General features: G+C 39.9%; 1 protein-coding gene and 1 long non-coding RNA gene across 2 annotated transcripts in view; one reads left to right on the forward strand and one right to left on the reverse strand.

The window, feature by feature from the left end:
* Positions 1-20004, reverse strand: part of RYR2 (ryanodine receptor 2) — a 270507-nt gene extending 250503 nt beyond the window's left edge. The window contains exon 1 of the mRNA XM_070932540.1: positions 19957-20004. Within this exon, the coding sequence (XP_070788641.1) occupies positions 19957-20004 (48 nt within the window). The remainder of the gene's footprint in view (positions 1-19956) is intronic.
* A 619-nt stretch (positions 20005-20623) lies between these two features.
* LOC139308740 (uncharacterized) overlaps positions 20624-27816 on the forward strand; it is a 65678-nt gene continuing 58485 nt past the window's right edge. Inside the window, exon 1 of the long non-coding RNA XR_011599745.1 lies at positions 20624-20798. This is a non-coding gene — a long non-coding RNA (uncharacterized lncRNA). The remainder of the gene's footprint in view (positions 20799-27816) is intronic.

The raw sequence follows: 27816 nt of genomic DNA on the forward strand, positions 1-27816 counted from the left end.
AAGAATAGAAGACAATATTAAAAAATATTTTGAAGAAAATAAAGTGGGAAAAATCTGTGAAGAAGAAAGCATGCCCAGAATGGTTGGAAGTGTTCAGAACCTGTAAAAAAACACTGGAGGCCTATTCTCATACTCTCTCTATATAGATTTTTCAGAAGACATTCCTTAAAAAAAATGAAGTTAGATTTAGATAGTTTGTTTAACTTTGGTGCCTCCTACAGGATAAACTCTTGTTCATTCATTCATTCATTCATTCATTCATTCATTCATTCATTCATTCATTCATGCCTTAAGTCCATGATGGCGAACCTATGGCACGCGTGCCAAAGGTGGCACGCAGTGCTGTCTCTGTGGACATGCAAGCCTTTGCCCTAGTTCCACTCTGCTGCACATTTGCACGTGCCTCCCGCTGGCCACCTGATCTTCGGGACTCTGCCACACATTTGCACGGGGGCAGGGTACATGTGTGGGGCAGAACGCACATGTGCAGGGATGCATTCAAGAGACATGTGTGCATGTGGGGTGCATGCAGGTGGCCCGCACATGTATGCATGGGGTGGGGTGTATGCACGGGGGTACGCATGCATTGCATTTTGGGGGTTCAGGTGCACATTCGCATGCACACACATGCACTTTGGGCACTCGGTCTGGAAAAGGTTAGCCATCACTGCCTTAGGTCAATTGCCTGGATGAGTCCTGTGGCTTTCTTGACAAGATTTTCAGAAATAGTTTGTCAGTGACTTCTTCCTAGGGCTGAGAGTGAGCAACTTGCCCCAAGTCACCCAGCTGTCTTCACACCTGAAGTGGGAATAGAACTCAGTCTTTCAGTTTCCAGCCTAGTGCTTTTAACCACTACACCGCAGGTGTCATGTTGTCGTCATATGATGTTTCGCGATGTTTTTCCCCTTTGCGGAGCTGGGGTGGGCATGGCCTATGCGTGATGCATCCCGCCTGCTGGCTGCCAGTTTGACACCCCTGCACTACACAAAACTGCCTCTCATCCCTGATGATTCTTTATTACTAATTACTTCCCTTTGATACTTTGTTCTGTAATGTATTTGATTATCACTCATATCACCTCTCTATTAATTGGCAACACAACCTTGAGATTCAGCTAAATTAACTAACTCTTACATGGACATTATACGACCAAACAGACTGGAAACCATATAATCTCAATTTTTGTAGCATCTTCCCATTGGCCAAAAACAATCTGTAAATACAAAGACAGGCAAATGTGATGTTTTGCTCTTCCAACAATCTCTCCCATATTGTTGACATTCAACCATTGCAATATAATGCAGCTGAGGTTACCTCTAGCAAAGACAAAAAAAGCTTTCTTTAATATAAACATGAATTGTACAAAAGCTATACTAAACTGTAATTGCCATAACCTCATGTTAGAGAACAAAGCTGGAAAAGAAACATTAATTGAAAGTGTGCAGTAAAATATATATTTTTACCACTATTAAACATATCCCAGGAAACCAGAGGACAAGATCAGGATCTCAGATGCAACATACAGTACACTATATTAACTCAAAGCATACTTAGGCAAAACTGGAACCAGGATTATTTTTGAAAAGAGTAATGTGATCAGATTTTCCTTTGTGTTTTGACTTTCTCAACTTAAAGTAGTACAATAGAATATTGTAGAAATGTTACAGAAAAATTTAGACATGTATTCAGCTTGTGTAAGAAAGCAGCCACACTTCTGGAAATTTTTGGATTGACCTTAAAGTATTTAAATGGATTAGTCTTGAATAAGGTATTAAAGTGTCACAATATTTCTATAATTGGAAAGATCAAAATCATATCAAGCCATGGTATTATCCATGACACTCTTTGAAAGTTAACACTGGATTTTAAAGAAGCAAGATAGGAAGAGTATGGATGCTTCTGAACTATGGAGCTGGAGAAGACTCCTGAGAATACTCTGGACAGTGAAGAAAATAGATAATTGGACAAATCAATCCAGAGACCCTACTTGACACACAAATGACCAGGCTCAAATTCTTCTACTTCAGACACATTATGTGAAGATCTAACTCTCTGGAGAAGACTAATACGGGAAAGATGGAGAAAAGAAAAGAAGAGGGCTACCAACAGTAAGGTGTGTGGACTCAGTTAAAGTGAGTGAACTATTGGAAGCCTTGAAAAACCAGCTTAGGGTGAGATTGTCATGAAGAAAACCTATCTATATGGTTGCTAAGAGTCAACAACAATATAATCAATCAACTGAGCCCTGATGGTACAGTGGTTAGAATGCAGTATTGCAGGCTAACTCTGTTGACTGCCAGCAGTTCAATCCTGAACGGCTCAAATTGACTCAGCCTTCCATCCTTCTGAGGTCAGTAAAATGAGGATCCAGATTGTTGGGGGCAATATGCTAACTCTGTGAACTGCTTAGAGAGGGCTGTAAAGCACTATGAAGCAGTATGTAAGTCTAAGTGCTATTGATATTGATATTACTATTGCTATCAGTCACAATGGAAACAGTATGCTGAACTAAATTTCTAGTACGAGCCCCTATTGTTCTATATGTTTTATTTTTCTCTCAAGGCCAATCATAAAACAATCAAAAATATATAAGCACCTTAGTTTTATTTATTATTTTGTTACATATTGATAACCATTATAAATTAGCCTTTCAAAACTGATATGCTGTTAAGCTTAAAGGAATAAAACAGAACAAAAAATAACTAAAAATTAATATTACATAATGGATAATGACCCTAAAAAAGATCTGATAGTTTTCAAGCAAGTGGAAAACAAAACAAAATCTTATCACCCTTACGGTGGTATGTGTCTTCCTCAATCTCCTCTACCAAAGGCCTGGGGGTTTAAGAATTCTGCACAGCACTTTATCTATTCCTACCACTATTTCAGACAGTGCTTTGATGTTGTTCCAGGGATCTGCTTCTCTCTCAGCTTAGAAGACACAGTCCAGAATGCTCCTATCACTACTTGAACCACTTTGCCTTTAGTTTCCACATCTTCTCTAGTTTCTCCTTCAGACCCTGTTATTTACTTCTTCAACTTCTCATAAACTTCCTTCGTGATGTTGCTATCACTTGGCACTGCTACAACTGTCTTCTGCATCTTGATTCTTAGCCAGTACCTGCTTGTTTGTCTCAATTTTGAAGTCCCAATAGGAGCTGTTAGTCTCCACAACATTCTAATCTCCCATTTGGACTTGGGAAGGTGTATCCCATAGACCATACAAAATGCCAGCTACGTAGCATAGTGGTTAGAATGCAGTACTGCAGGCTACTTCTGCTGACTGCCAACTGCCTGTGATTTGGCAGTTCAAATCTCACCAGGCTTAAGGTTGACTCATCCTTCCATCCTTCTGAGGTGGGTAAAATGAGGACCGGGATTGTTGGGGGAAATATGCTGACGTTGTAAACCACTTAGAGAGGGCTGTAAAAGGACTGTGAAGCAATATATACCATATTATTTGGAGCATAAGACACATCTTCCCCTGTCTCCCTAAAAGTGGGTGAAAATTTCGGTGCATCTTATACACCAAATGTTGCATCAGCCATACCTGGGGGGAAGGGAGTTGGGAGCAGCAACGCTAACTGATTGGCAGTATTCTGGGAGGCTAATTCAACAGCCAATCAGAGACGTGGAATTCAGCCAGTTCGGGCGAACCATTTGTTAAAGTTGTGTGGAGAATTGGTTGATCCCACCACTGCCTGCCCTGTTCATCGAGCAGTTCAATGAGGACGCCCCGCCGCACTGCACCACTGCCGCTCTGCCACCTGGCCTGCCGCACCATCACCGCCTAGCCACCCCGCCTGGCCTGTTGCCCCGCCTGCTGCCCCGCCTCCACCTGCTGCCCTGCCTGCCGCACCGCCTGCCGCACTGCCTGGACTCCCACACCGCCTGGACTGCGTGGACTGTGAGCCCATAGATACAGAGAGAGGTATGGCTTGGCTAACTATCTGTTGAAGTCTGTGTCTCCCTTGTTTGGTTGCTGTTGCAAACCAGACAGTTACAGAAGTGCAAATGACAGACCAAATAAATCCACTGTAGAACTGTATCAGCAGCTCCTTGGGCAGTCTGAGAAGTATGAGAACATACTTCTGAATGTTCTTGATTTCATCCAGGACAGTGGGTTTGCCATTTACTAGACACCACCACCCTCTTTCCAGGTGGTATACAGTGTCTGGGTGTTCGATATGGGGTGGGAATCTAATTACATTATGAGGAGCTTCCAAGTCTTTACTTCGGCAGCCTCCATGTCCTCCTTTTGCTTACTTACTATACCAGCAGAGTATCCTATGATTGACAGGGTATACATGTTGATAGCATGGAACTTATTCTTCCCACTGAGCTAGTTCTTCAGTACCTGTCTTATCTTTTGATTTTTCTTGAATGTTTCTGCCCTCTTGCCTCCTTGTCATGATTCCCATGATTGTGGGACACCAAGGTATTTGTATCTGGTCTGGATGTCTGTTATGACATATAGTTCCAGTCCATCAATCTCACTTTTTATTACCATTTGGCAACATGTCTCTAATCCAAATAATATTCCAATGTCCTCACTGTAGAGCAGTGATGGCTAACCTTTTTGCCATCACGTGCCAGGAATATGTATCACCTTAATATATGCCACTAATTTGCAGCCACTTGTGCAAGCTGTCTTGAGTTGACTTGCAATGTTGTCTTTCATTTATTGTCAGTGTCAGCGTTCCAAATTATGATCTCTTTCAGCACTGACATGAAATGAATGAAAGAGGGAGAAGCCTTGTTTTAATGCTGAGATGAACTTTTACCTAGTTCCTGGCTCTTCAGTAGATAGGGTTACCTGGGTAACAGAGGGAGGGGAAAAATTCCTGTGAAAAGAAAATGTTTGGGACGAAGAGATGGATCTGCATGATGGCCAATGAGACATTGGGGTTGAAGAACGGAAAGGGAGGGGTTTGGAAGGAGGTGCCAATCTTGGCTGCACCAGAGTTCAGGCATGTCGTTCTCCTATTCTTAAATAAAAAAAAAAAGATTCATCAGAGACCTTGCGTTTGAGAATGAAGTTTATTTAAGATAGCAACGAAACCTGACAGTCAGATTGTCCTGGTTCCCCAACATCTTGTTAGTGGACCTTGTTAGTTAATTCAGGTAATGTGGAAGCCAGCATGACTCTCTTAATTTGTGACATTCTCATATTTGAGGGAGGAAGGTGAAGTGTTAAGGGATGTTTCCCCAAGATCCCCTACTGGTAAAGTAGGTACCAGCCAGGATTTGAACCCAGGTCTATCATATCAAAGAGCAGTGCTCTATTCACTGTTCTATCCAGCCACTAATAAAAGTCTGTTAGTTTACAGGCAAGTATATAAAGAGGGGGGAAAAACCCAACACAAATATTGTACTAATCTCCCCATTAGCATTTCTCCATATTTATCTACAACGGCCACCCAGAGACAAAAAGCATTGTACCCCACACTGGAGAAGCCACTTTTCTTCTTTTTTATCAAACCATCTTTTGCCCTAGAGTTTGGATGATCAGCTTGCTGATCCTAACCTTTTAAAGTGAAATTACTATACTTCTGCTGTGTATTGGAACAGCTTTCAGTAACACATTTCTGCTTTCAAGAGGTGAACAGCATCCAAACTCTAGGAAGCTGTATAGTGATATATTGTATGCCTTATCTATTGCTCCAGCTTAACAAACTGGTCCAAGTAAAATATACTTTATACTGTGAGATCTCTCACTTATATTATTTATATGGAAACATCGATGTACATGCAGTTTAATACATAAATAAATCAAACCATACTTATCCTACCCTTTAGATCAGGGATATCAAACTCAATTTCATTAAGGGCCACATCAGGATTGTGTTTAATCTTGGGGGGGCAAGGTGGGTGTGGCCAGGGTGGGCGTGGCCAGCTTGATGTCATTCGTGTCAGGGGCACCTGTGATGGCCCAAACACTCTTGCCAGCGAAAATGGGCTCTCAAGCTCTGTTTTCAGGTGCAATGGCCTCCTGCAATTCTCTGCCAGTGAAAACAGAGCTTGGGAGTGCCACTCACAGACCTCACAAGCTTAATTTCTGCCTGCGACGGCGTCCTGCAATCCTCTGTCAGCAAAAATGGAGCTCAGGAGGGCCACACGTAGCCTTCCCGAGCTCCATTTTCGCTAGCAGAGGCACAGATTCTTCGGTGTTTCCAGGGCGGCCCTGCGAGCCAGATCTAAACACCCTGCGGGCCAAATCTGGCCCCCGGGCCTTGAGTTTGACACTCCTGCTTTAAACCAAAGGCTCCCAGAATAGCTTATACCAGACTGTTAACAAAACAATCTCTACCTTACAGGTTGCCATAAAAACACACACATTAAGAAAAGGAAAGAATTTGGATGGGAGAAGATCCAGGCAAAATTAATTAGCCATTCCTTATATTAAATTGTATTTAAAGCAATGACTTACACAGGAATTACCAGAAATGGAATGATGTTCTTTCTTCTTTCAACCACCCAGGCAAAGAAAGCTGGTTGCTTAAGCAGGGCCAAGTGACTTTCTAATTGGATAGTATAAATTTGTTTGGAAATTACTTTAGAATTTCATATTAACAATAATTAGGACTGTACATCTTAACATTGCATATATACTTCGGAGTGGAGGGGGTTTCAGATATTTCAGGAATATCTAGAGACCAATCTAGACATAAACTTTCTATTATAAAAATACCTGAATTAAAATATAAAGATTATATTTCTAGCTCCCAAGTTTCTCTTCCATTTTGAACAAATCCCATTATTGCTGCATGCATAATCATCACCCTGGTAAAAGAAAATACTAAAGCACAACATGGCTTCTTTTTAGTTTAGAGTAATCCATGGATATATTCAACAAATCATAGTTTAAAAATGAAACTTAGAATTATGTGTGAACTCAGTAATTAATTGTCATTTATACTTGTATGTCTGTGTCAATATTACCCGTCAGTTCTTTCAAGTAGCATGAGTTTATTAGCTTCAAGATTTATAATCAGAGCTTATTTCTGCTTTCAAAACTCAGTTTCAGTTCTGGTCCACAGATAGCCTCAGCCCATGCACCAGCTACACCACCAATCCAGTTTATTAACCAAACTTTTTTATAACTTTTAAATTTAACTACTGTCAGAAGTACTAGACCCTTCTTTTATCTGTTAGTTGCCAAGCCAGGAGTTTAATATAATCACCAGACGATTAGTGGAGGTCAAAGAATATATATTTTGCCAATCCAAAGTTCTCAAGCTGTTTTGCACCCTACTGGCTCTGACAGAATTTTATTAGTTTCAGAAATCTTTCATTCATTCTTTGCATTCATTCTAGTTATTTAAAAAAAAAAGCAATGGAGATTATTATTACAGCTATAACTGTTCAGTCACATTAGATCAATAATAGGAGAAAGAGCTCTCCAACTGTGTCTTGTAGCCTCCTGTGCATGTTTTATTGCTGTAGCATGAAGCAGGCAGATTTATATAGAAATCAATTTTTGATTTCACAGAATTCAAAACATAGATGAAACGATATTCTATCTGAAGTAAATTATAATAACTACTGACAGAATACAATAACATACAGTAGGATTTACAATTCTATATGAAGGCTTCCAAGCTTTTGTTGCTGTCTTTTTATTATGAATTCTAATAACTCTTTCCACAAGACATTAAAAAAGAATATTCAATGGACTGCTCTTCTCTTGCAGGTCAACTTTAAAACAGGAAAATTAACCAAGTCATACAGTGGATGAAGACAGCTTTGCAAGAGATGGGAGAATTTCAGAAGGAAAACTTGGTGATATATTATCTAAATACAATATAGATAATGCATTAATCAATATGAAGCACTCAAACGGTGATTAAGCTGAATTAGAAAACAGCATACTTTTCTGGAAATTTCAAATCTACTACAATTATATTTTTAAAATTTAAGCCCTGGACAAAGGTTCTTGAAATGCGTCTTCAAATCAGAAGTGTGCCATTTTCATCCAATAACTATATAGTAGTGCTTTTGAATAGTTACAATTATGGTTCTTTGCTCATAGTGCTTTGGTAATGTGGAAATAATAATTCCAAAACATTTATCCCAAAGCTTTTAGACATTTCCTTAAACCAGTAATTCTCAACCTTTTCTCACCATGGAAGCCCTTTAAATACCTTTTGTGGACATGGACCATGGCCACGGACCCCAAGATTTAATTCAAGATTTAAATCATAACATTTCTTCAAGCCTTCACAAACCCCGTGATGACATTGCGCCCCCCCCCAATTGAGAACCACTGCCCTAAACTTTTAAATTTTTAAGCAGAGATATTATGTTGTCTCATTATGATAGTTCAATATTCTCTATATATTATAATGGAGTTGCACGTGGAAATGAAAATGAAAATGAAAATCACTAATTGAAATTCTATTATAAATTATTTTCAACAATTATAAAATATAGAAGTAAAATTGTCTATCTTTTCTTCCTATTTATTATTAACTTTTTATTCTTTTAGACTTTTATAGGGTCCATTTCCCGAGATGCAATTTCTATCTCAGTTATAATTTTTGTTATTTTTTTTTCCTCTTTATCTCTTCTACTTAGTAATGGTATTACTCAAATTCAGCTTTTGGCCTTACTCTTCTTTTCCACATGTCAATATTATTCAGTACCTCAGTTTTAAGATCCTCTTCCCTGATTCTGTAACTAGTTTCCTACCCCTGTGTATCAACATATCTCTGATGTCCCTTCTATTTCTACATGACCACAGAATTATATCATATGACATATATGTTGAGACTCTGGAAAGAGTGCAGAGAAGAGCAGATTAGGGGCCGGAGGCTAAAGAACAGTTATAGGAATTGTCTAGTCTAATAAAAAGAAGGACTGGGGGGCATGCTACCACTGTTCCAATATTTGAGGGGCTCCTAAAAAAAGGAGAGGGTCAAACTATTTTCCAAAGTACCAAAAGGTAAGACAAGAAACAATGGATGGAAACTAACCAAGGAAAGAAGCAACCTAGAACTAAGGAAATATTTCCTAATGGGGAGAGCAATCAACCAATGGAATAGCAGTGCTCCATAACTGAAGAATTTCAAAAAGAGACTGGACAACCATTTATCTGAAATGGAATATGGCAGGCATGTTAAACTGGCGGCCCACAGGCTAGATATGGCGCGTGCAGGCCACGCCCACCCTGGCTCCGCAAAGGCAAAAAACATCTTGATACGTCACGATACAGCCCGTGATGCAATCGGGTTTCATACCCCTGGTATAGGGTCTCCTGCTTAAGCAGGGGGTTGGACTAGAAGACCTCCAAGTTTCCTTCCAACTCTATTACTCTATGTTCTATGAAATCTTTCAAAAGCAATCTCTTTAATTATTCTGGTTATTTTTCCCACCAGTATTTGATCCATATACTGGTGAGGTCAATTTCTCATCATCTTCCTCTTTACATAGTAACGTTTAATAACACTTTTGAGTCAGCTAAACATTTTTGAGTCAGTTCAGCTCAATGTAATAGCAATTCAGCTGGGTTTTGTAACACTAAAATATTACAAAAAGTCATCTTTCTATATAGTACTTTAAATATTCAATTTTATCTTTAACCAGTGCTTACATTCTGCTTAAAGATTACTTTCCTATGTTCTAATACATCCCTTAAAATATAGTTTTCTAGTTCATCTTGCTTCATGGGGTTTTTTTTCTCCATTTCACAACAGAATACAGTTATTCACATTGGTTGTTTGTTGTATTTTTGCTGACAGGTTTCTCCCCTTGATCTTTTTCTCCTTACAGTTTATATTATTTTGCCTTCTGCATTGTCATGTTGTTTTTTTAAAGAAGCTTCTCCTTAAAAAAAAAAACTCTGAAAAGCGCTCCCTTCAAGATAGACATTAGTGAGAAAATGTTGCATATGCTAGCAGCGGTATCTAAAACTTGGGAAGAGGGGGGATTCAAAAAGGCAAAAGCTGAAAAACAGTGAATGGAAACAAATAGAAATAGGAATTTAACAGAAAAAAATGCAAAGTTATGCATCTAGATAAGAAAAATATCCTTTTTTAATGTCTTTTTTTTGTTTTTCTGTGATATTTTTCATCAATATTTTTGTTTTTTCTTTATTTATTTTTAATCCTGCCACCTCTCCATATCCCTCTCCATATCCCTCTATTTGTTCTAATAATTTAGGGCCTGTTGTTTGGGGTTCCTCCAAGATAAACACTAAGTCATCTGCAAAACCTTGTAGCTTATATTCCTCTTTTTTTAATTATGTATTATGTGTTTGTTTGTGTATAAAATTAAAAAAAATGGGGGGAAAAATAAAAATAAAATAAACACATACAGTACGGAAAACATCTGGCTCAAGAGTAGCATATTCAAGAAGGACTTGGGTGTTCTAGTGGATCACAATGTCAACATCTCCCAACAATGTAATATATCTGCAAAGAAAACCAACATCTTGAAAAGTATCAAGAACTATTTTTTTAAAAAACATGATAGGTTGAGATACTAAAAGTTGCACACTACAGGAAACTAGAAGGAACTACAGGTAGTTCTACACTTATGACCACAATTGAGGACTTCTAAGAAGACAGTTGTTAAGTGAATTTTGCCCTATTTCACGACCTTTCTTGCCACAGTTGTCAAGTGAATGACAGTTGTTAAATTAGTAACACAGTTGTTAAGTGAATCCCCATTACTTTGCAAAAAGTGATCACATGACCCCAGGACATTGCAATTGTGCTAATTACATGCCAGTTGCCAAGTATCAAAATTTTGATCATGTGACCACAAGGATGCTGCAATGATCTTAAGTGTGAAAGTGGTCGTGTCACTTTTTTCCAGTGCCACTGTAACTTTGAGCAGTCACTAAATGAATGGCTGTAGGTCAAGGAGAAAAAAAGTTTCCCACAACTAAATGTAAAGGTCTATAAAATATTAAAAGGAGCATAAACCTGAAGCTTTTCTTATAATGCCAAGATTCAGTTTTAATTATAACTGAATTTAATCACAGGACACTACAGCATTTGGGAACAGATGCTATGTTATCAATTGCCTTATTATTGCTCATCCAAATTAAATTACTTAAAAGAAGCTATGTTCCTTTGGGATTTGCCTCGATAGAACACATAATTTAGCTAGGTGTATCTTATGTGGTTTGAAAATAGGTAAGAAAAAAATCTAATATAAAGACATTGTATTTTGGACCTCTGCTTTATAATCTAACCCTGGAGATAATTTCTTGTCTTTTAGCATCATCTGTGATGTCCACTTGTGACTCCACCCACAAATCCCTCAAAATTCCAAATAAGTTCACCCGATCAAAGAGACCACAACTAAGGCAAACGAATCAATGGAAATTCCTATCCATATAACACGAATGCACATTTTACTAGGAATGCCATTTCTATCCCCAAATCCATAGAGAAATAAACTTCAGTTAATAAAAGCCAATGTAAGGCATCAATGTGAAAAAAATCCTAGGACCGTTTTCCACTCAAAATCATTGGAACATAATGTAAACAGTTGTAATATTATTTTTGAATAAAAACAAGACAGAAACTGAGATGAACTTAGTTTCTTAATTTCCAACAATGCACATACTGGATTTTCAAGAATTAATGCTTTAAAAATCTGGAGGAGGAAGGGAAGTTACAAAGGTAATTATGAAAGGAGTTGGTAAACTGGTATCACCTGCCCCATTACATAATAATCAGTAAATGGCCTACAAAATTGTGGATCTGTGGCAGCTGAAAAAAGTAACCATTATCTAAACTCAGGGAGTACTAATTATCATAGATGTACCCATGAAATAATTAGCAGCATCCTCAGAACCTTATATTGAAATGATAAACACTCTGTTGTGACTTAAATTCTGCTCCTTTGGGGAACGTATGTGTGATGCTTTGGCACATGTAGAAAAGATGTGAAATTTGTACTATGATCCTATTTTTATCAGACTGAACCTCTTTACATCCTTTGGCAGACACCACTGGATAAAATATTATTGCTTCAAGTCATTGTTTCAAAGACTGTCCCTGTCAACTCCTTGTATTTTTTCATAGCCACTACAAAATGCTTCACTGGCAAGCCTACTGAAAATAGTGCCAGACTATGCACATACAAACAGCCCTTGAAGAAATCAGACAAAATTTTCCAAGGTCATGGTTATCTAAATGCAACTACTTATATCTAACTACAGTATTATAAAATACTTTATCAAATGCTTTCTTAAGATCAATTATGTCCAAATCATTCTCACAATCTACTAAGTAAGTTGCCTGAATAAAACATAACCTCTGACAAGATTATTCTTAACCAGCTTCTAATAATAACTACATTCTTCTCAAGATCAATATTTATGAATGGCTCTAGGATCTTCTTAATTACAGATGTCAGATTTACTGATCTGTAACTGCTTGTAGCCTGTTTTTTTTCTGTTTTGAGGAGAGAAACATTTACCCTCAGAAAGTTCAGAATGCCCAAGGAGCTGCTGATACAGTTCTACAGAGGAATTTTTGAATCTGTCATTTGTATAAACCAGATATTTGTACAGCATCCCATCACAGAATCCTATTACTTATTGTTCTTTTATCAAGATTCACTTTCCTGAAGTTCATAATACGGACATTTCATTTGACTTAGTCAACTTTAATTTCACTTAAAATGTAGAATTGCATTACATGGTCACTTTCTTCCAAAGTTCCCACCTTTTCTAACTCCTGCTGTATCTTTCTACATTTTCACAAGAAGAAAAAAATTCAGCAAAATTGGGAAGGACTGTGCTTCAATTACCTGAAAGGTTCATATTTGGTATACTTCATCTCTCAACAGACATCAAAATCATTAAAAATCCCCATCCCATTTTGAACAAAGTTGTTTGAAAGCTTTATTTTGGAGAGGTTCAATCGTATTTTGTCTTTACTAAGTGCTAGTGGTGGACATCAATAACAGTACTGCTTTTATTCCTTGTTTCGTTTACTTCGGTCTGAATGCTTTGAAGCATATCAGCAAGTTCATTCCTTTGAATTTCTTTGTAAATGAAATACACACAAAATTTTAATATACCGCACTGTGCGACTTCAATTCAGTTGATTTTGTTCTTTTTGAACAAGTTGCTTTGCTGTATTCCAAACTGATATACCAGCATTATCGTATTTCATATTTTTCATCATTTCATTCCCATATTGTAAATGAACAACGAAAGCTATTAATCTTGTAAATGGATAATTTTCCACTGAGTTGTTTAATAGAACTTAATATACTTAATATGTTTCTTATTCCAATAGGGCTCCAATCCCACAAGAAGATGCTTGGAGTTGATGTACCAACCTTGCCTATAATTAGATCACAAATGGGAATCAGGGGCTAAGGATGCCTGGATTAGAGAAAATGCAGACACATTATTGGTCAGACATATACTTTTCACTGGACATGAATTACTGAACCTAAATGGATAAGACACCTCATAAACTGGCAGATCCTCTGACACACATTCCTATTACTTGCAGCAATCAATCACTAGCTTCTACAACATTCCTCTTTAGCTTCTTGTATGTAGCAATTGTACGCATTCTACTCTTCCGTCACTCCATTGTATTGCCTCCTGTTCATGCTTGTCTCCTGTTCTTCCTTGAGACACTTAAAGTTGCTTCTGTTTGAGAATCCAAAATCTGTTTCTCAATTCTTGTACTGAAAAAAATTCTTCTAAATCTTGTTATCTAATTATAACTACCATCACTTGGCTTATTCCTCTATTGATTATCTTCCGTATAGACTATCAGGGTCTTTGTTTGGTACAAGGATAGCAATCTATTACTCCACTTTTACTTTTTCTCACAGCAGAGAGTTTGCATTTTGTTGCATATACAGATTTCATTCTTTTTAGGCATTAACATCTTCCTTTAAACTCTTTTGCCAAATTCCACTGCCAAAGCTCTAGTAGAGCGCTCTAATTCCTTACTTGATGAAATTGTTCCCTAGAATTGGTTGCCTTTCATTTCTTCTATTGTCATTTTGGCAGCTTCTGTTTACTCAGCTGGATAGAATCTCTCTGTAATTCACAATAGTAAATCAGCAAATCTGAATGCACTATTGTGTCACAGGTCTCTTGTTTTTATTGATTCCTCCTGTTGGAAGTCCACCATCAACATCCTACTAGCTGTCCGTTTGCTTACTCAATGAACTCACTGCCTGAAAATATATGTGTTGGTGTTTCAACTTATGTAACTCTACTATACATTTCTTCATTATAAAGGTCACCAGGGTAAACTTGAAATCATACCATATGGAAAAAACCAGGTTGAGATAAGACTGATTTATAGTGTTATTGTACACGTTTATTTAAACAGCATTTCTTTCATACTTTAAAAAATATAACCAGAATATTATTCTGATGCTTATTAAAAGACAGATTAAAAATATTAGATCTACCCCAAAATGTTTTTAGTACTATGTTATGATAGGCTTACTGGTTTTCTCTTTCTTTGAAAGAAAAAAATAGACAACCATTAAGGGCATTTTGTAAGATTTTGGTATTGCTTTACTGTTGTCAGAAAGACTATCATGTCTATGACAATGTACAGAAGCACTGGGAAACAAGTGAGGATTGCAAATTATTAAATTGTGTAGACATCCAATTAATCTGAATGACTGATGCATGGTAATTACATACTACAGTTCTTAGTATGAAAACAATCAGGTGTGCTGTCTTGAAGCACTTGGACAAAAAACCTTTTTTGAACACAAGAATTCAGATATATTTTTACAGATAGCAACATAGTAATGCATACAACAGTACAAATCCAAATATCATCAAGTGCTTAGCCTGCCTGGTGTTCATTTTCTTTTAAAGTTTTATGATCATAAATTATAAAGTAGTTCCTGATCAAACAATAGCCTTTTAAAAACATATTAAATGTTAAACATGTTAGCAAAGCAGTGACTGTTACAAGTATATTTAACTGAAACATTAAACAACACTTTGATGAAAGATCATTAATGACATGAAAGAAATCAGCCTTTTGCCTGTAAACAAATACTTTTTATAGAAAGGGCCAAATGTTATACTTATGCTGGTTTTTGCATATTCATTCCCCCATTTAATTATTATCTTCAGTATTATCATTTTGGCTAGAATAATGTTTAAAATTCTAATTGTTTTCCTCATTGGTGGTTCTAATGTTCTATTCAACACAAATGAATCTGAAATTGCAGAGGAAATCTTAGAAAACATGGAACTCTGAAAGCTATATGAAGTAATGTAGATGATTCCTAGTCCTTAAGATTCTAGTATGAGTGGGCATATTTGACTGACTGTGGATACACTTTTTATAATTATATTTTGGGGCATCTGAGGATCACAGTGGTAAAACAGTGATGCAATGAAATCCTAAGTGGGATGGGCATATCCAGTATAGGAATCTGAAACAAGCCACAGTGATGTCACATGCTCCAAGACATCATCACAGAACTGGTCTCAATTATACACATTCACTCTGGGATATCAGTTCAATTTAAAAAGTCTTGAGACTACAATAAATTAACTCCTCCATCCTACTAACTATTGTAGGTATTTGAAAAACATCCTAATGCCTGTACTTGACTCATGAATGTCCTGCAGAAAAGACCAAATTTAACCACTGAAATTATTGCTGTTAGTTTTTGCTGCATTTGTTTTGATTAAGTAGGAAACATCAAGGGATAAAATCAATTCTCTTAAGATCTTTTTTTTAAAAAAAAAAAAAGCAAGAAAATTCAGTCAAAATGCAACAAAACAACTGGGATTGTCTTTCCCATTGAACAAAAGCAAAATGCAATTTAAAAAGTATGCACAAATCACTTTATCCGGGACTGACGCACTAGACCATTCTAGATACACTACATGGATAATCTCTTCAGCAGTGTCACTGTAAAGGCTGCATTATATTAGCAGCTTGACAGTCTTTCCAAAGATCTGTATAGTATTTTCCAGAAGGGTACACTTACAGAACACATATCAGTATAGATTTTCTCACAAAATACAATATAGGCAGCTCTGTATCGGTAGCAGATTTTCACCCTAGTAGCCTTAGTTTACCCTTAGAAATCTAAATTATAAATAAATAAACTTCATTTTAGAAAATAAAATAAACATTTCTGAAAAATCACTAATTACGTTAAAGTTATTTTATGTTATACATTATAAAGCATGTAAGCTGTTTATTTTATTAATAAAGAGAAGGACAATTATTTAAATAAGTTTCTTTCTGATAGTATGATTTACTTTATAACAATAAATCTATAGTTGTTGCAAAGGCACTAGCAGTATAATTTTTCTGCATCACTCCCTCAATCCTCAGAAAAAGCACAGATATTCAAATAAAAATATAAATTTTGAATTATATGCAATCCTAACTAGATTACACAAGGAGGCTTCCAACTCACACAAAGGTATATTCCTCTTTTTCTGAAACTTATTCTAGAGAACTCTTCAATCTTCTGGATCCAATTAGATAAGTGTGCATTCAAGGAAGATGTCAATTAGATACAAGCACTCTGTTCCACTAGTCACACAACTTGGTTAAACATTATAGATTCAATAATATTCTTAATTCTAATTCTATTCTTAATTCTATTCTAATGCACAGAAATGCGCTGATTTGTCAATTTTAGGGCTTTTTCCATTTTTAATTCCTACAAATATCTCAAATTTTATTTGACTTAAATATTAAAAGTTTGTGTAACTTGTATTTTTATGCACATTATTGCAGTATTGCTTAATATTTTGTAAACACTCCTCTAATGTAATTCTTACATTCTGATATTTCACTATTATATTAAAATATTTAAATACTGAATAAGTATTTTTCAATATTCTTTAATATACATAAAGTATACAGAAATATACAAAAATAATTTTAAGGCTTTTATCTATTTTACTAGCCATCTGGTTTAGATGGAAAAATAGAAGGGAAAAAAGCAGGTAAACATAACACTTCAAAATTACTTTCTGCTTGGACATTCAATTGCATGTATATGTAATAGTGAGAACATTCTAGAATAAAATTCTTGCCTAATAATTAAATTTGTTCACATAAAGTTAGTATCACTCTTTTATGAGCAACAAACATTTTGTATTTTGAAATTCATATTCACTTAAGTAACATAAAAGATTTTTAACCAGAATAGGGTTATGGCTTAAAAATAAAAATGGCTAACTTATTCAAGGTAAACAAAAACTGAAAACCAGGTGATTAACCAAAGCTCCTAAAATTAAATCATGGATTTGGAATTTAAGAAATATACAAAGGGAAATACAAACAAATCATATTCTATTGCAGTGTTGTCCACATGCTGATTTAAAATATTATATTATAATAATATTATAATAATATAAGCATTTTTTTCCTGATATTTCAAAGAACGAATGGGACACGGAAATAAATTTCAAGGTTAAAGAATGGAAATAAATCAGCAGCTCTTCCATAACGTTTTGGGATTTACTTTTTATACAGGTTATATCAAAATCTTCCCGTTTATAATTTGCCCTTTTCAAGGTCATTAATGTTTCCAATGAAAACAGTCTGAGGGTTTTAAAAAGATAATCCCTGGCTAGGATTTCTAAACCTTTATTTCTAACAAAATATGCATAATCTGAAGAGTAGTTTACGTAACATGTTTTTACTCTCAAGTGCTATCGCTTCGAACATTGCATTATATGCTCAAGTCATTAGCTGTGACTTGAACATGACTACTTATTCCCCAGTAAGAATTTAAATATTGTAACTCTATCTCAGGAATATTCTACTTATACTTAAACCTGCAGGACACCAATTTTTGCATGAACTTTCCAGAACATTTAGGCAAATCAGAGTAGTAGGAAACATAACTTGCCCTACATTTTTTCTATGAGTTCAGCAAATTTCTCAGGAAGAGTCATATTTAGCTTGAGAAAAGTTTTTAGTCTGATATTCATTCTGTTGACATTATACAATAATTGTAGGAGCACTTATGAGAAATAGCCTCATGACCGAGCTAGTTTTATTAGTACCTGCAATATATTAAGAAAATCCAAACACTAATAAGACAGCTTCAAGGATGTAGGGGAGAGGGTCTCCTTTTTCATACTTTCCTCACACCCACTTGTTACGATCAGATCTTATTACATAAGAAATGCAACATTATTACACAAGGTGCTTCCAGTTGGGAATTGAATTGAATAATCGCACTACTTCATGCAGGCATTTTTACATGCATCCATATTACTTCATCTTCCACTTGTAAATTGTTCATTTTCTCACTGCTTTATTGTTATTATTTCACACACTCACACACAAATACCCAAAAAAACTTTTCAAGGACAAAAAGGTGAAATAGCTGAATCTATTCATACTATTATACTAGGGCACATCCTTCTAAAGCAACCCAAATGTCTCTAAATATCAATCATAGCAATCATAAATTTCCAAACTATATAAATATATTTGCATATCTTCTAAAACATCCATTTCTATCAATTTGTTACGTTTACAGACATCAAAAAATCAACTGTGTCATTTTTTTACAAAAACAGATATTATTTAAAGGCATATTCCACAAAAGCAATAACTGCAGTCCTAATGTAGGACTACATTTATGGTTCATTCATTTCAAATGCTTTCAGTTGAAAAATCCAAATTGCTAACAATATAGAACTAAAACTCCTACACAAGATCTGAAAGGCTCCTCTTTACCCCTTCTATTATTTGCTTTTGTCAGAAGATGAGGTATTGTTGCAGCTTTTGGCTCAGCATTGCTGCTTGGTAAAATATCTGCAGTACATAGAACAATTTTTGGGGGGGGAGCTGGGGTAAGAAGGAGAAGAAGATTCAAGCAAGTATATTCAGTTGGAGTCCACATATTAAGTGATCTGCCCTTGGACAACTGCCATACATTTTCACAGGTTTGTTTTACCAGCAAAGCACTTAGGAGTGAGAAGGAAAGAAGATTAGACACATGCAGGGGGCTTTCAAAATAACAGCTCCTTGCCCTACCAATGGAAAGGCATTGTTGCAAGCTATTTTCTCTCTCTCTCTTTTTAATGTGTGCTCCCCCCACCCCCACCCCCCCGGAGGAAGGAAATGAAACAAGACGTCGTAGAAATCCCTGATAAAATCCCCTACGCGAGGCAGGACGACTGCAAAATAAATGACTGACTAGCTCGACCACTGGAAGCGTCCCAAGAAGTGACCCAGACCTCAGCGCGATAAGGGGAAAACCGAGACGCGGTTGATTCGCCCCGTGCAGCGCCCTGCTAAATGTCCCATCCCGCTAACAACCCCCCCCCCACCCTCACTTGAGAGCGGGGCGCCGTCCAAGTCAAAACCTCGGGTGTTAAGGGCTTTTCCACACGGTCCAGGGTTTCTCAGTGGGGGACCAAGAGCGAGTGCCGACAGCCCTTTCTCCAGAGAGAGAGAGAGAGAGAGCGTGTGTGAGAGAGAAGGAAAAAACCGCCCCAAAGCATCATCCCCGGGGATGTTACTCTACGGGGGTCCTTACACCTGACAGACAACAGTTTCGTTTCTGAATATTGAATTCATCCTCCACTGGTCACTCTTTAAGAACAGGTGACGGGCAGGGGCCATAAAACTCCTCGCCAGGTTTCCGCTCCAGTCCAGACCCCTCCCACAATATTGTAGAGAGACAGCCGGGGAAGAGGGAGGCTTGCAGTTCCTCAGCCCACCCCAGCCTCACCGTCTCTCGGGGAATTCCAGAGCTTGAGCCGGACTATTTGCCTTAATTCATCAACTCTCTTAATGCAGCAACCTCGAGATCCCTGGCTGGTTTCGCTTCCCTACCCCCCGCCACCCACCCCCCAACCTCAGCGCCGAGTCTCCCCGCTTAGCAATGGGTTGTCGCGCGAGCCCTCTGCTCCTCGCCTCGGACCCTCCGTCCCAAACCTACGACCAATGCGCGAAGGGGACGCGAAGCCCCAAAAGGAAAGAGAAGCGCTTAAGTGCTTACAGTTCGCAGGAACTGTATCTCGTCTTCCCCTTCGCCCACTTCAGTCATGGCGCTCTCCTTCTTTTCGCCTCCCGGGCGCTGCTGCTGCTGCTGCTGCTGCCTCCGGAGCCCGGGCTGGCAGGTGGTGTAGAACTGCAAGAGGAGAGGCACCCCTGCGGGACGGAAGCAGGAGGAGGAGGAGGAGGCGAGGGGGTGGGGTGGGGAGGACGCTGTCTGCAGCTGAGCGAGAGGCTCCCAAAGCCAAGCTGGACCTTTAGTAGGGAAAGAAAGTGAGAGCGGCCGGGAGCCGGTCGATTAGCCCCAATCTGCTCGAACGTGTGTCACTCCCTCTCTGCAGCAGAATGGCAGCTCAGCCCGGGCTCCTTGGTGCAAGTGCATGGGGAAGAACTAAAGCGGGGAGGGAAGAGAGGGCTGCGATTAACAGGGACAGCGGGGGTGGAGCTCCCGGCGGCTCCCCCACTACTGCAGGTGATCCGCAGCCGGCTCTTCCCTGCAAAAAGGCAAACCTGAAGCGCAGCGCCGCTCTCTGGCCGACCAGCCGCTGGCTCGCTCGCTCGCGCGCGCGCTTGCTTCCAAAGCCACTCCCTCCACACCCTGCGCGCCGAAGGCGTGGAAGACAGACGCGCGCCAGGCGCAGAGAAGAACTGCATGTTGACGTGCAGCGGAGGACGACGACGACGGCAAGGGGGACGGGCGGTCGGGCGGCGAGCCCGGTCAGCCTTCGACGGAGTGCTCGCAGTCTCCCTAGGGAGGAGGAGGAAACCCGCCCCCCCCGCCAGGTGGGATGCCAGAAGAGCCCCGCAAAGCGATTAGCGGGGTTGTCATAAAGCCCCCCACGACAGGTAGAAAACCGTCAGGTTAAAAGCTGTATGCTTCTCAACGCGTTTTCCTCTTGGGTGGCACCAAAGGAGGAAGGTGGACTCGACTTTGGTCATTTGTTGAATCTAGAAATCGTGTCCAATGGATTTGAGCTGGGTCTTTTTCTTACAGATATGCGATACTATTAGTAACATCACGTCTGTTGCTATAGCACTATAGTACCACCAGGTTAATGGTAGCGATACTATTGTTATTGGCCGTCCAGAGTCCCCTGGAGTTAGGTGGCCAATAAGTGACCAAGAGAAGACCTAATCCAAAGCTAATAATGCTTTGAGTTACTTAGAAATTCAGAATATTTTGAATGCTTTTGGCTTCCAAAGTGCAATGTTCCCTTCTCCAAAAACAAAAACAACAAAAACAGAGCAAGTTTGGTGTGGTGTTTAAATGATTGGCCTGGAAACCAGGAGATGTGAGTTCTTGTCCAATCTTAGGTATGAAATATCAGCTGGGTGACTTTCGGCCAGTCACTTTCTCTTAGCCCAATTCACCTCACAGGGTTGTTGTGAGGAAAATAGGAGGAAGTTAGATATGTTTGCCCTATTGAGGTGTACATGAAAAAAAAAGGGCAGGATATAAATCTTTAAAAAGCAAATTTCTCTGGGAAGGCCATGCAGCTTCTCCTAGGGCAGGGGTGGGCAAATGTGGCTCTTTTACAACCTGTGGACTTCAACTCCCAGAATTCCTGAGACAGCCAAGCTGGTTGTAAAAGAGCCACATTTGCCCACCCCTGTCCTAGGGCAAAGCAAAGAAGGCCAGTTGTTTTGTCACGGTCCGATTTTGAAGGTGGGAGATTACCAGATCCCAAAGAGGAAAGGCAGACTGCTATAGGGAGATGCTTCCCTCAAGTTCTTCTTTACTAGCCATTAGTCTTTGAAAATAAGCACCTTTCATTGTGCTTGAAAACAAGTACTTATGGCAGTGCAGCACCATCAATCATTGTAATGCAATTCAACCTGGCCACTCCATTTAACTTCTGTTAGCTACCCTGCATTCAGCAATATTTGAAATGTCTAGGCTGTATTCAAGTGCAACACTAGTTTTATGCATTGCCATAATTCCGTAAGGAAATTACTAGTGTATTGTATAGATCATTGTGGCCAATCTGTTGTTGTCTAAGATGGCAGTAGGTGGCAAAGACACTGTAAATGTGTCTATCCAGGCTCAGCTAACCGTGCTTATTTACTGAAATGGTACATTTATCACATCTAGTACATTTCAGCACCTGCCTAGCCTTACATGATTCTCATGATAATTAGCAAGATGGACATCATACTGAATTATAATCAGGAGTACACTTGGAGCTGCTAACATGTGGCTCTTCCAACAGGCAATGGGTTAGGTGGACTATAATATGTTCCCCTGATAAATTAGATTATATTTTTACATTGTTAGTGGATCTTGTTCTGGTCTTCCCCTGATGTCTGTGAGATTATTGGTTGTACTCGGGTGAAATTCTCCCGGTTTGGACCGGATCGCCCGATCCGGTAGCGATGGAGACGGGTGGTTCGGAGAACCGGTAGCAAAAATCCCTGCCCCAGTCAGCTAGGATTGTCAGAGGCTTTAAAAGCATTTCTACAACCTCAGCCAAAGAGGTTGTAGAAAAATGGTTTCAAAAGTTAAAAAAAAAAAAGTTGGCCACGCCCACTCAGTCATATTACCACCACCACCAAGCCACGCCCACAGAACCGGTAGTAACAAAATTTACATTTCACCACTGGTTGTACTGTTATTTTAACTCTTCTATAAGCTACCTAGAGGTACTTTTTGAATAAGGCAGAATACAAATTGATTAAATTTTAAGAATAAATAAAACCATGCATCATATTGTCACAGTGCAAACGGCACCATTATACTTGCATCTCAATATTGGACACAGCTGTGTAAATTACAGAGTTTGCATTGTGATAGATCTTTCATCCCTTTGCCCCACCCCAGGATTGTTTATTAAATGTATAAAGCCAGTCAATAGGATTGAGCGATATATCAATGGCTATTGAATCTTGATGGCTGTTTGATGGCTGAAATCACAATTGGGACGTCTTTTCTCAGAGACTCTTCCCATCCTGCTTACAATCTTTTTGGACTGTTGCCTTCTGGCAGAAGATACAGAACAATTAAAACTCGGACTACACGTTTTCTGAATAGTTTTTATCCCAGAGCTATAATTGCACTCAACAATGAACTAAAGGGCCACCATCAGTGAGCTGTTGGACAGTATTACTTGGTCTGTTGTGTAGATGTTTGGGTGGTTAGGGGTGGGGAACTGTGGTGGGTGGGAGTGTGTTTGGGGATTATGTGTATTGGACCTGGTCTTTGGGTGTTAAATGAATTTCGTTGTATGTGTATACTGTGTATACACATACAATGACAATAAAGTGACAATATTTTATATCAGCTGCTAATGGAGGAGAGATATCTTGTTCTAGTTTGTCATTGCAGGACATGGCCTATTGAGCAAAATCTTAAAAATTATAGGTAGTCCTTTGATTGTGATGGCATTTCCATTGCTAAGCAATGCAGACATAAAACATGATGTCACATGACAGTTTAGCAAAAGCAATCCCAACAGTCCCAGTTACCATCATAACCCCAGGACTCTGCAGGTCGTTAAATTGGAAGAGGCAGAAGCACCACCAGACAGGAATGGCATGGCCAGGTACTTCAGAGTATGGGCAGGTGCACAAGCAGAATGGTGCATGTGAGCCACAGGGGGCCTGTGGGCAGCCACTTGGAGAGCATGGGCAGGCAAAAAACAGCAAGAATGATTTCCCATTTCCTACCAGTTTCCCTATTGACTTTGTTTGTGGGAAGCTGGCATGGAACATCAAAAATCACAATTATAGACCACAGCTTGCTACAACATTGTAACTGCAAGCCAGGCATCGAGGGCCCAAGTCACAATCATGTGCTCAGAGGGATGTTGCAGCAGCCCCTCATAAGTCCCCTTCATTCAGTGCCATCACAACTTTGAACAATCACTGAACAAGTGGTCATATATGCCTTGAGTGCCATTTAATTCCAAACAGCAACAAAAAAAATTAAAACAATAATATAAACAAGAAACATCCTCTACCTGCACTATACACTGATGGTAGATCAATCCTCAGTGTCTCCAGTTAAAGCCCTTTGGAAATCCAACAAGGTTTGAGTTTTCCAGCTTTTGAAAGTTACTCACCTTTTAAAACATCCTAAGTTAGGCAAAAACCAGCTATTCAAATGACTATCATTGCAAATACATCCGTTTTCCTCTTTAAATACCCATTGTAGGTATGATTTGAAAAATGAAAAATGTGTTTTCATTGCCATTTTTACTAAACAGCAGAAAATAGCATATTACTTCAACTGATTTCTTTAATAATTGGACATTTTGTAAAGAAAATGGGAAAAGTAGTCAGAGCATGAGAAAGGGAAGGTTGACAAGATTTACATGTTGATGGCATGGATCTTGTTCTTTCCATTGAGCTGGCTCTTCAAGACCTCTTATTTTTTGGTAATAGTTGGATGTTGTTGTCTTCCTTTTCTCCTCCTCATGGTTCCCATGTGACTGTAGATACTAAGCTGCTTGTACCTAGACTGTATGTCTGCTATTTGACCCACCGGTAGTTCCCACCCCATCAGCTACTTTCCCTCTCTTGACTACCAGCTCACTTCTCCAGTCCAAATATTATCCCAGTGTCCTCGCTGTAGATTTGTGTCCACTGGATCAGTGAATAGATGTCTTATTCACTCTTAGCTTGATGTTATCCATATAGAGGAGATGTCTGGTGGTAGTTCCACTCTTGGATTTGTAACAATATCCATTCCTTGTAATTATCTGGCTGAGGGGGTGAAAGCTTGCTGCAAAACAAGGCTGCATGAGGTGTAGTTGCTTTATGCTGCACTATTGGGGATGAGAGCTTACCAGAGATTACCAGATTTTACCAGAGAGGGCTCGCAATTTGGGCGTCCTCCTGGACTCACGGCTGTCCTTGGAGGATCATATGACGGCCGTGGCCAGGGGGGCTTTTTATCAGGTTCGCCTGATCTCCCAGTTGTGCCCCTTTCTGGATCGGGATGCCCTGCGCACAGTCACTCACGCCCTCGTCACTTCCCGGCTGGACTACTGTAATGCTCTCTATATGGGGCTCCCCTTGAGGAGCACCCGGAGGCTCCAGCTGGTCCAGAATGCAGCCGCGCAAGTAATAATGGGGGCGACTTGTCGCTCCCATGTAACATCCATCTTGCGCGAGCTGCACTGGCTCCCGGGGGTCTTCCGGGTGCGCTTCAAGGTGTTGGTTACTACCTTTAAAGCGCTCCATGGCTTAGGACCTGGTTACCTACAGGACCGCATTCTGCCACCGATTGCCTCCCACCGACCAATACGCTCCCACAGAGAGGGCCTCCTCAGGGTGCCGTCAGCCAAACAGTGTAGGCTGGCCACCCCCAGGGGGAGAGCCTTCTCTGTGGGGGCCCCGGCCCTATGGAATGAACTGCCCCTGGACATACGAAGGATCCCCGACCTCTGTGCCTTCCGTCGCGCTCTGAAGACCCTATTATTCCAGCAAGCTGGTCTGTCAGGATAATTTTTTTTAAATTGGGTTTTGATAGGGGTTTTAAAATGATCTTAGTTGGATGTTTTAAATTTGGCCGAATGATTGAATTATTTTAATAAGCTTTTAATTTTAGTTGTACATTGTTTTTACCATGGCTGTTCACTGCCCTGAGTCCCTCGGGAGAAGGGTGGTATACAAATATAATAAACTAACTAAACTAACTAACTAACTTGATGGCCACTTCTATGAGTTGCCATCAGCAGTTGTTCCAGTGTTGTCTTTCTCAGCTCCATTGAGTTATTGAGGAAGGTCTTCAGTATCCTGTTGACTTTACATAGCACCGGGCATTCATAGATCCATGTGTGTGCCATTGAGTTGAGGGCTTTCCTGTAGTCAATCTAGGGTGTACTCAGATTGGCCTATTTAGACCTTGAATCTTGGACAACCGCTCAAGCAACTGGTGTTTTGATCCTCTGGTGTTGTTCCCAATGCCCTTCTGGACTGTGCTCATGTACTGTCCATATGGTCATGTAGCTTAGCAACTAGATGCCTGGTAGGACGTTCCAAGTTGTGGGGAAGCAGATTATTGACCAGTAGTTGGACAATGTTGTTCGTTTATGGGGTGTCTTTCATGAAGTGCACCCAGCCAATCTGGGTGGGAACCTGCTGCTGGCATCTGGTTCATCTGTGGTATTAGGCATTTCTTTAGCCAATAGATGTATATTATGTTTGGCAGGTGCTGTCCGGCTGTTCAGGTTCTTGACTTGCTGCTGGATATTTGCTACTCTGATGGTGACAGGTTCCTGTTCTGGGAGGTTGCTGAAGCCTGTTCTCAGGTCCTGCAGCCACTTTCTACTAGTGTTATGTGTCTTCTCTTTTTCTCATATGTTCTTGTTTCTGCTATTGATGGCTGTGCTGCAGTTGTTGCACTGCAGATGGAAGCATACGTTGGGTGGAACTTTGGAGAATACGCCATTTATCTTCTTGGCTTATACTTTTCTAGTGTATCTTAGTCAAGCAGCCAATGCTGTGAGCTTTTGTTTAGCAATCTCTAGGGCCGTGATGGCGAACCTATGGCACGTGTGCCACAGGTGGCACATGGAGCCATATTAGTGGGCACGCCAGTTCAGCTCTGGGGCGCATGCGCGTGCCGGCCAGCTGATTTTCGGGCCTTCTGGGCCCACCAGAAGTAGGGAAATAGGCTGTTTCCTGCCTCTGGAGGGCCTGGGGGCGGGGTGGGGAAGGCCCGTTTTTCTTTCTTACCTGGCTCCAGATCCTCTCTGTGTATCTGGGAACGGCGAAAACAGCCTTTCCCATTTCCTTGGAAGCCCTACGGAGGCTCAAAGGGCCCATTTCCCCACTCCCGGTGGGACAGGAAGTGACTTTTTTCCTGTCCCCAGCCTCCAGAGACTCCTAGAGAGGCTCCTACAGACTCCTAGAGAGGTTCTGGAGGCTGGGGACAGCAAAAAATGTCACTTCCTGTCCCACCGGGAGTTGGGAAATGGGCTTTTTCAGCCTCCGTAGGGCCTCCAAGGGAGTGGGAAAGGCTGTTTTCGCCGTTCCCAGATACACAGAGAGGATCTGGAACCAGGTAAGAAAGAAAAACGGGCCTACCAGGCCATCCTGTGCCAGGAGCGGGGGGGAGGGGGTTGCGCACACATGCACGTGGGCACGTGCGCGCATGACCCTCCCCCGCCCCCCCCTCTCCTGGCACTCGATGGCAAAAGGGTTAGCCATCACTGCTCTAGGGCTTCAGATGGAGCCAGGCCCTTGTATTTTTCCAGTAGCCAAGTCATACCCTTAATGTTCACACCCTTCTGTAATTCCACCAATTAATTAACCTCTCTCCAAGTTACCTTGATCTTATGCTCTAACCTCATATTCTGGAGATGGTGGTGATTATGTATTGCTGTTCTTGATCATATAGCCAAGTATACCCAGAATTATAGCAGCTGTATGGTATACCAGTTCATGGTTTGTGTTATGGTGGTGGTAGGGATTGTTTTGAAAGCTCTGTTGGCATCTAGCATACTATCTGATGGTACTTCTCCACTGAGTCTTGTTAACTGGTCTCAAGGGTTGATTGTAGCTATGATCTTATGCCTTGTATCAGAAGCTGTGCTCTGTAGTGTAAAAGATGGTAGTGTCATTTTAGCTTCAAATGTTGTCTGCACATCCAGTTGTTCTTCCGGGTCTTCTTGAGTATGGAATGTAATATGTAGTTGGTCCAAAGTTGTGAGAGCAACTTCCTGTTCACTATATTGAAGCATTGTGTAACTAGCTGTTGTCAGTTACTGTAAATGCAAGTCTTCTGTACATCCATAAGTTCCCTAATAATTTTATATATCCTTTCTCATTAGGCCTGCTGTTCTACCACTCTATCATTTCCAGGTATGATTTGTTCTAGTAGCCCACTTACCATCAGATGGTCCTGGTTCCCCAGCATCTT

This window comes from Pituophis catenifer, unplaced genomic scaffold (assembly GCF_029215685.1).
Source record: "Pituophis catenifer annectens isolate HBS135680 unplaced genomic scaffold, rPitCat1.0.hap2 SCAF_1, whole genome shotgun sequence".
NCBI lineage: Eukaryota > Metazoa > Chordata > Lepidosauria > Squamata > Colubridae > Pituophis > Pituophis catenifer.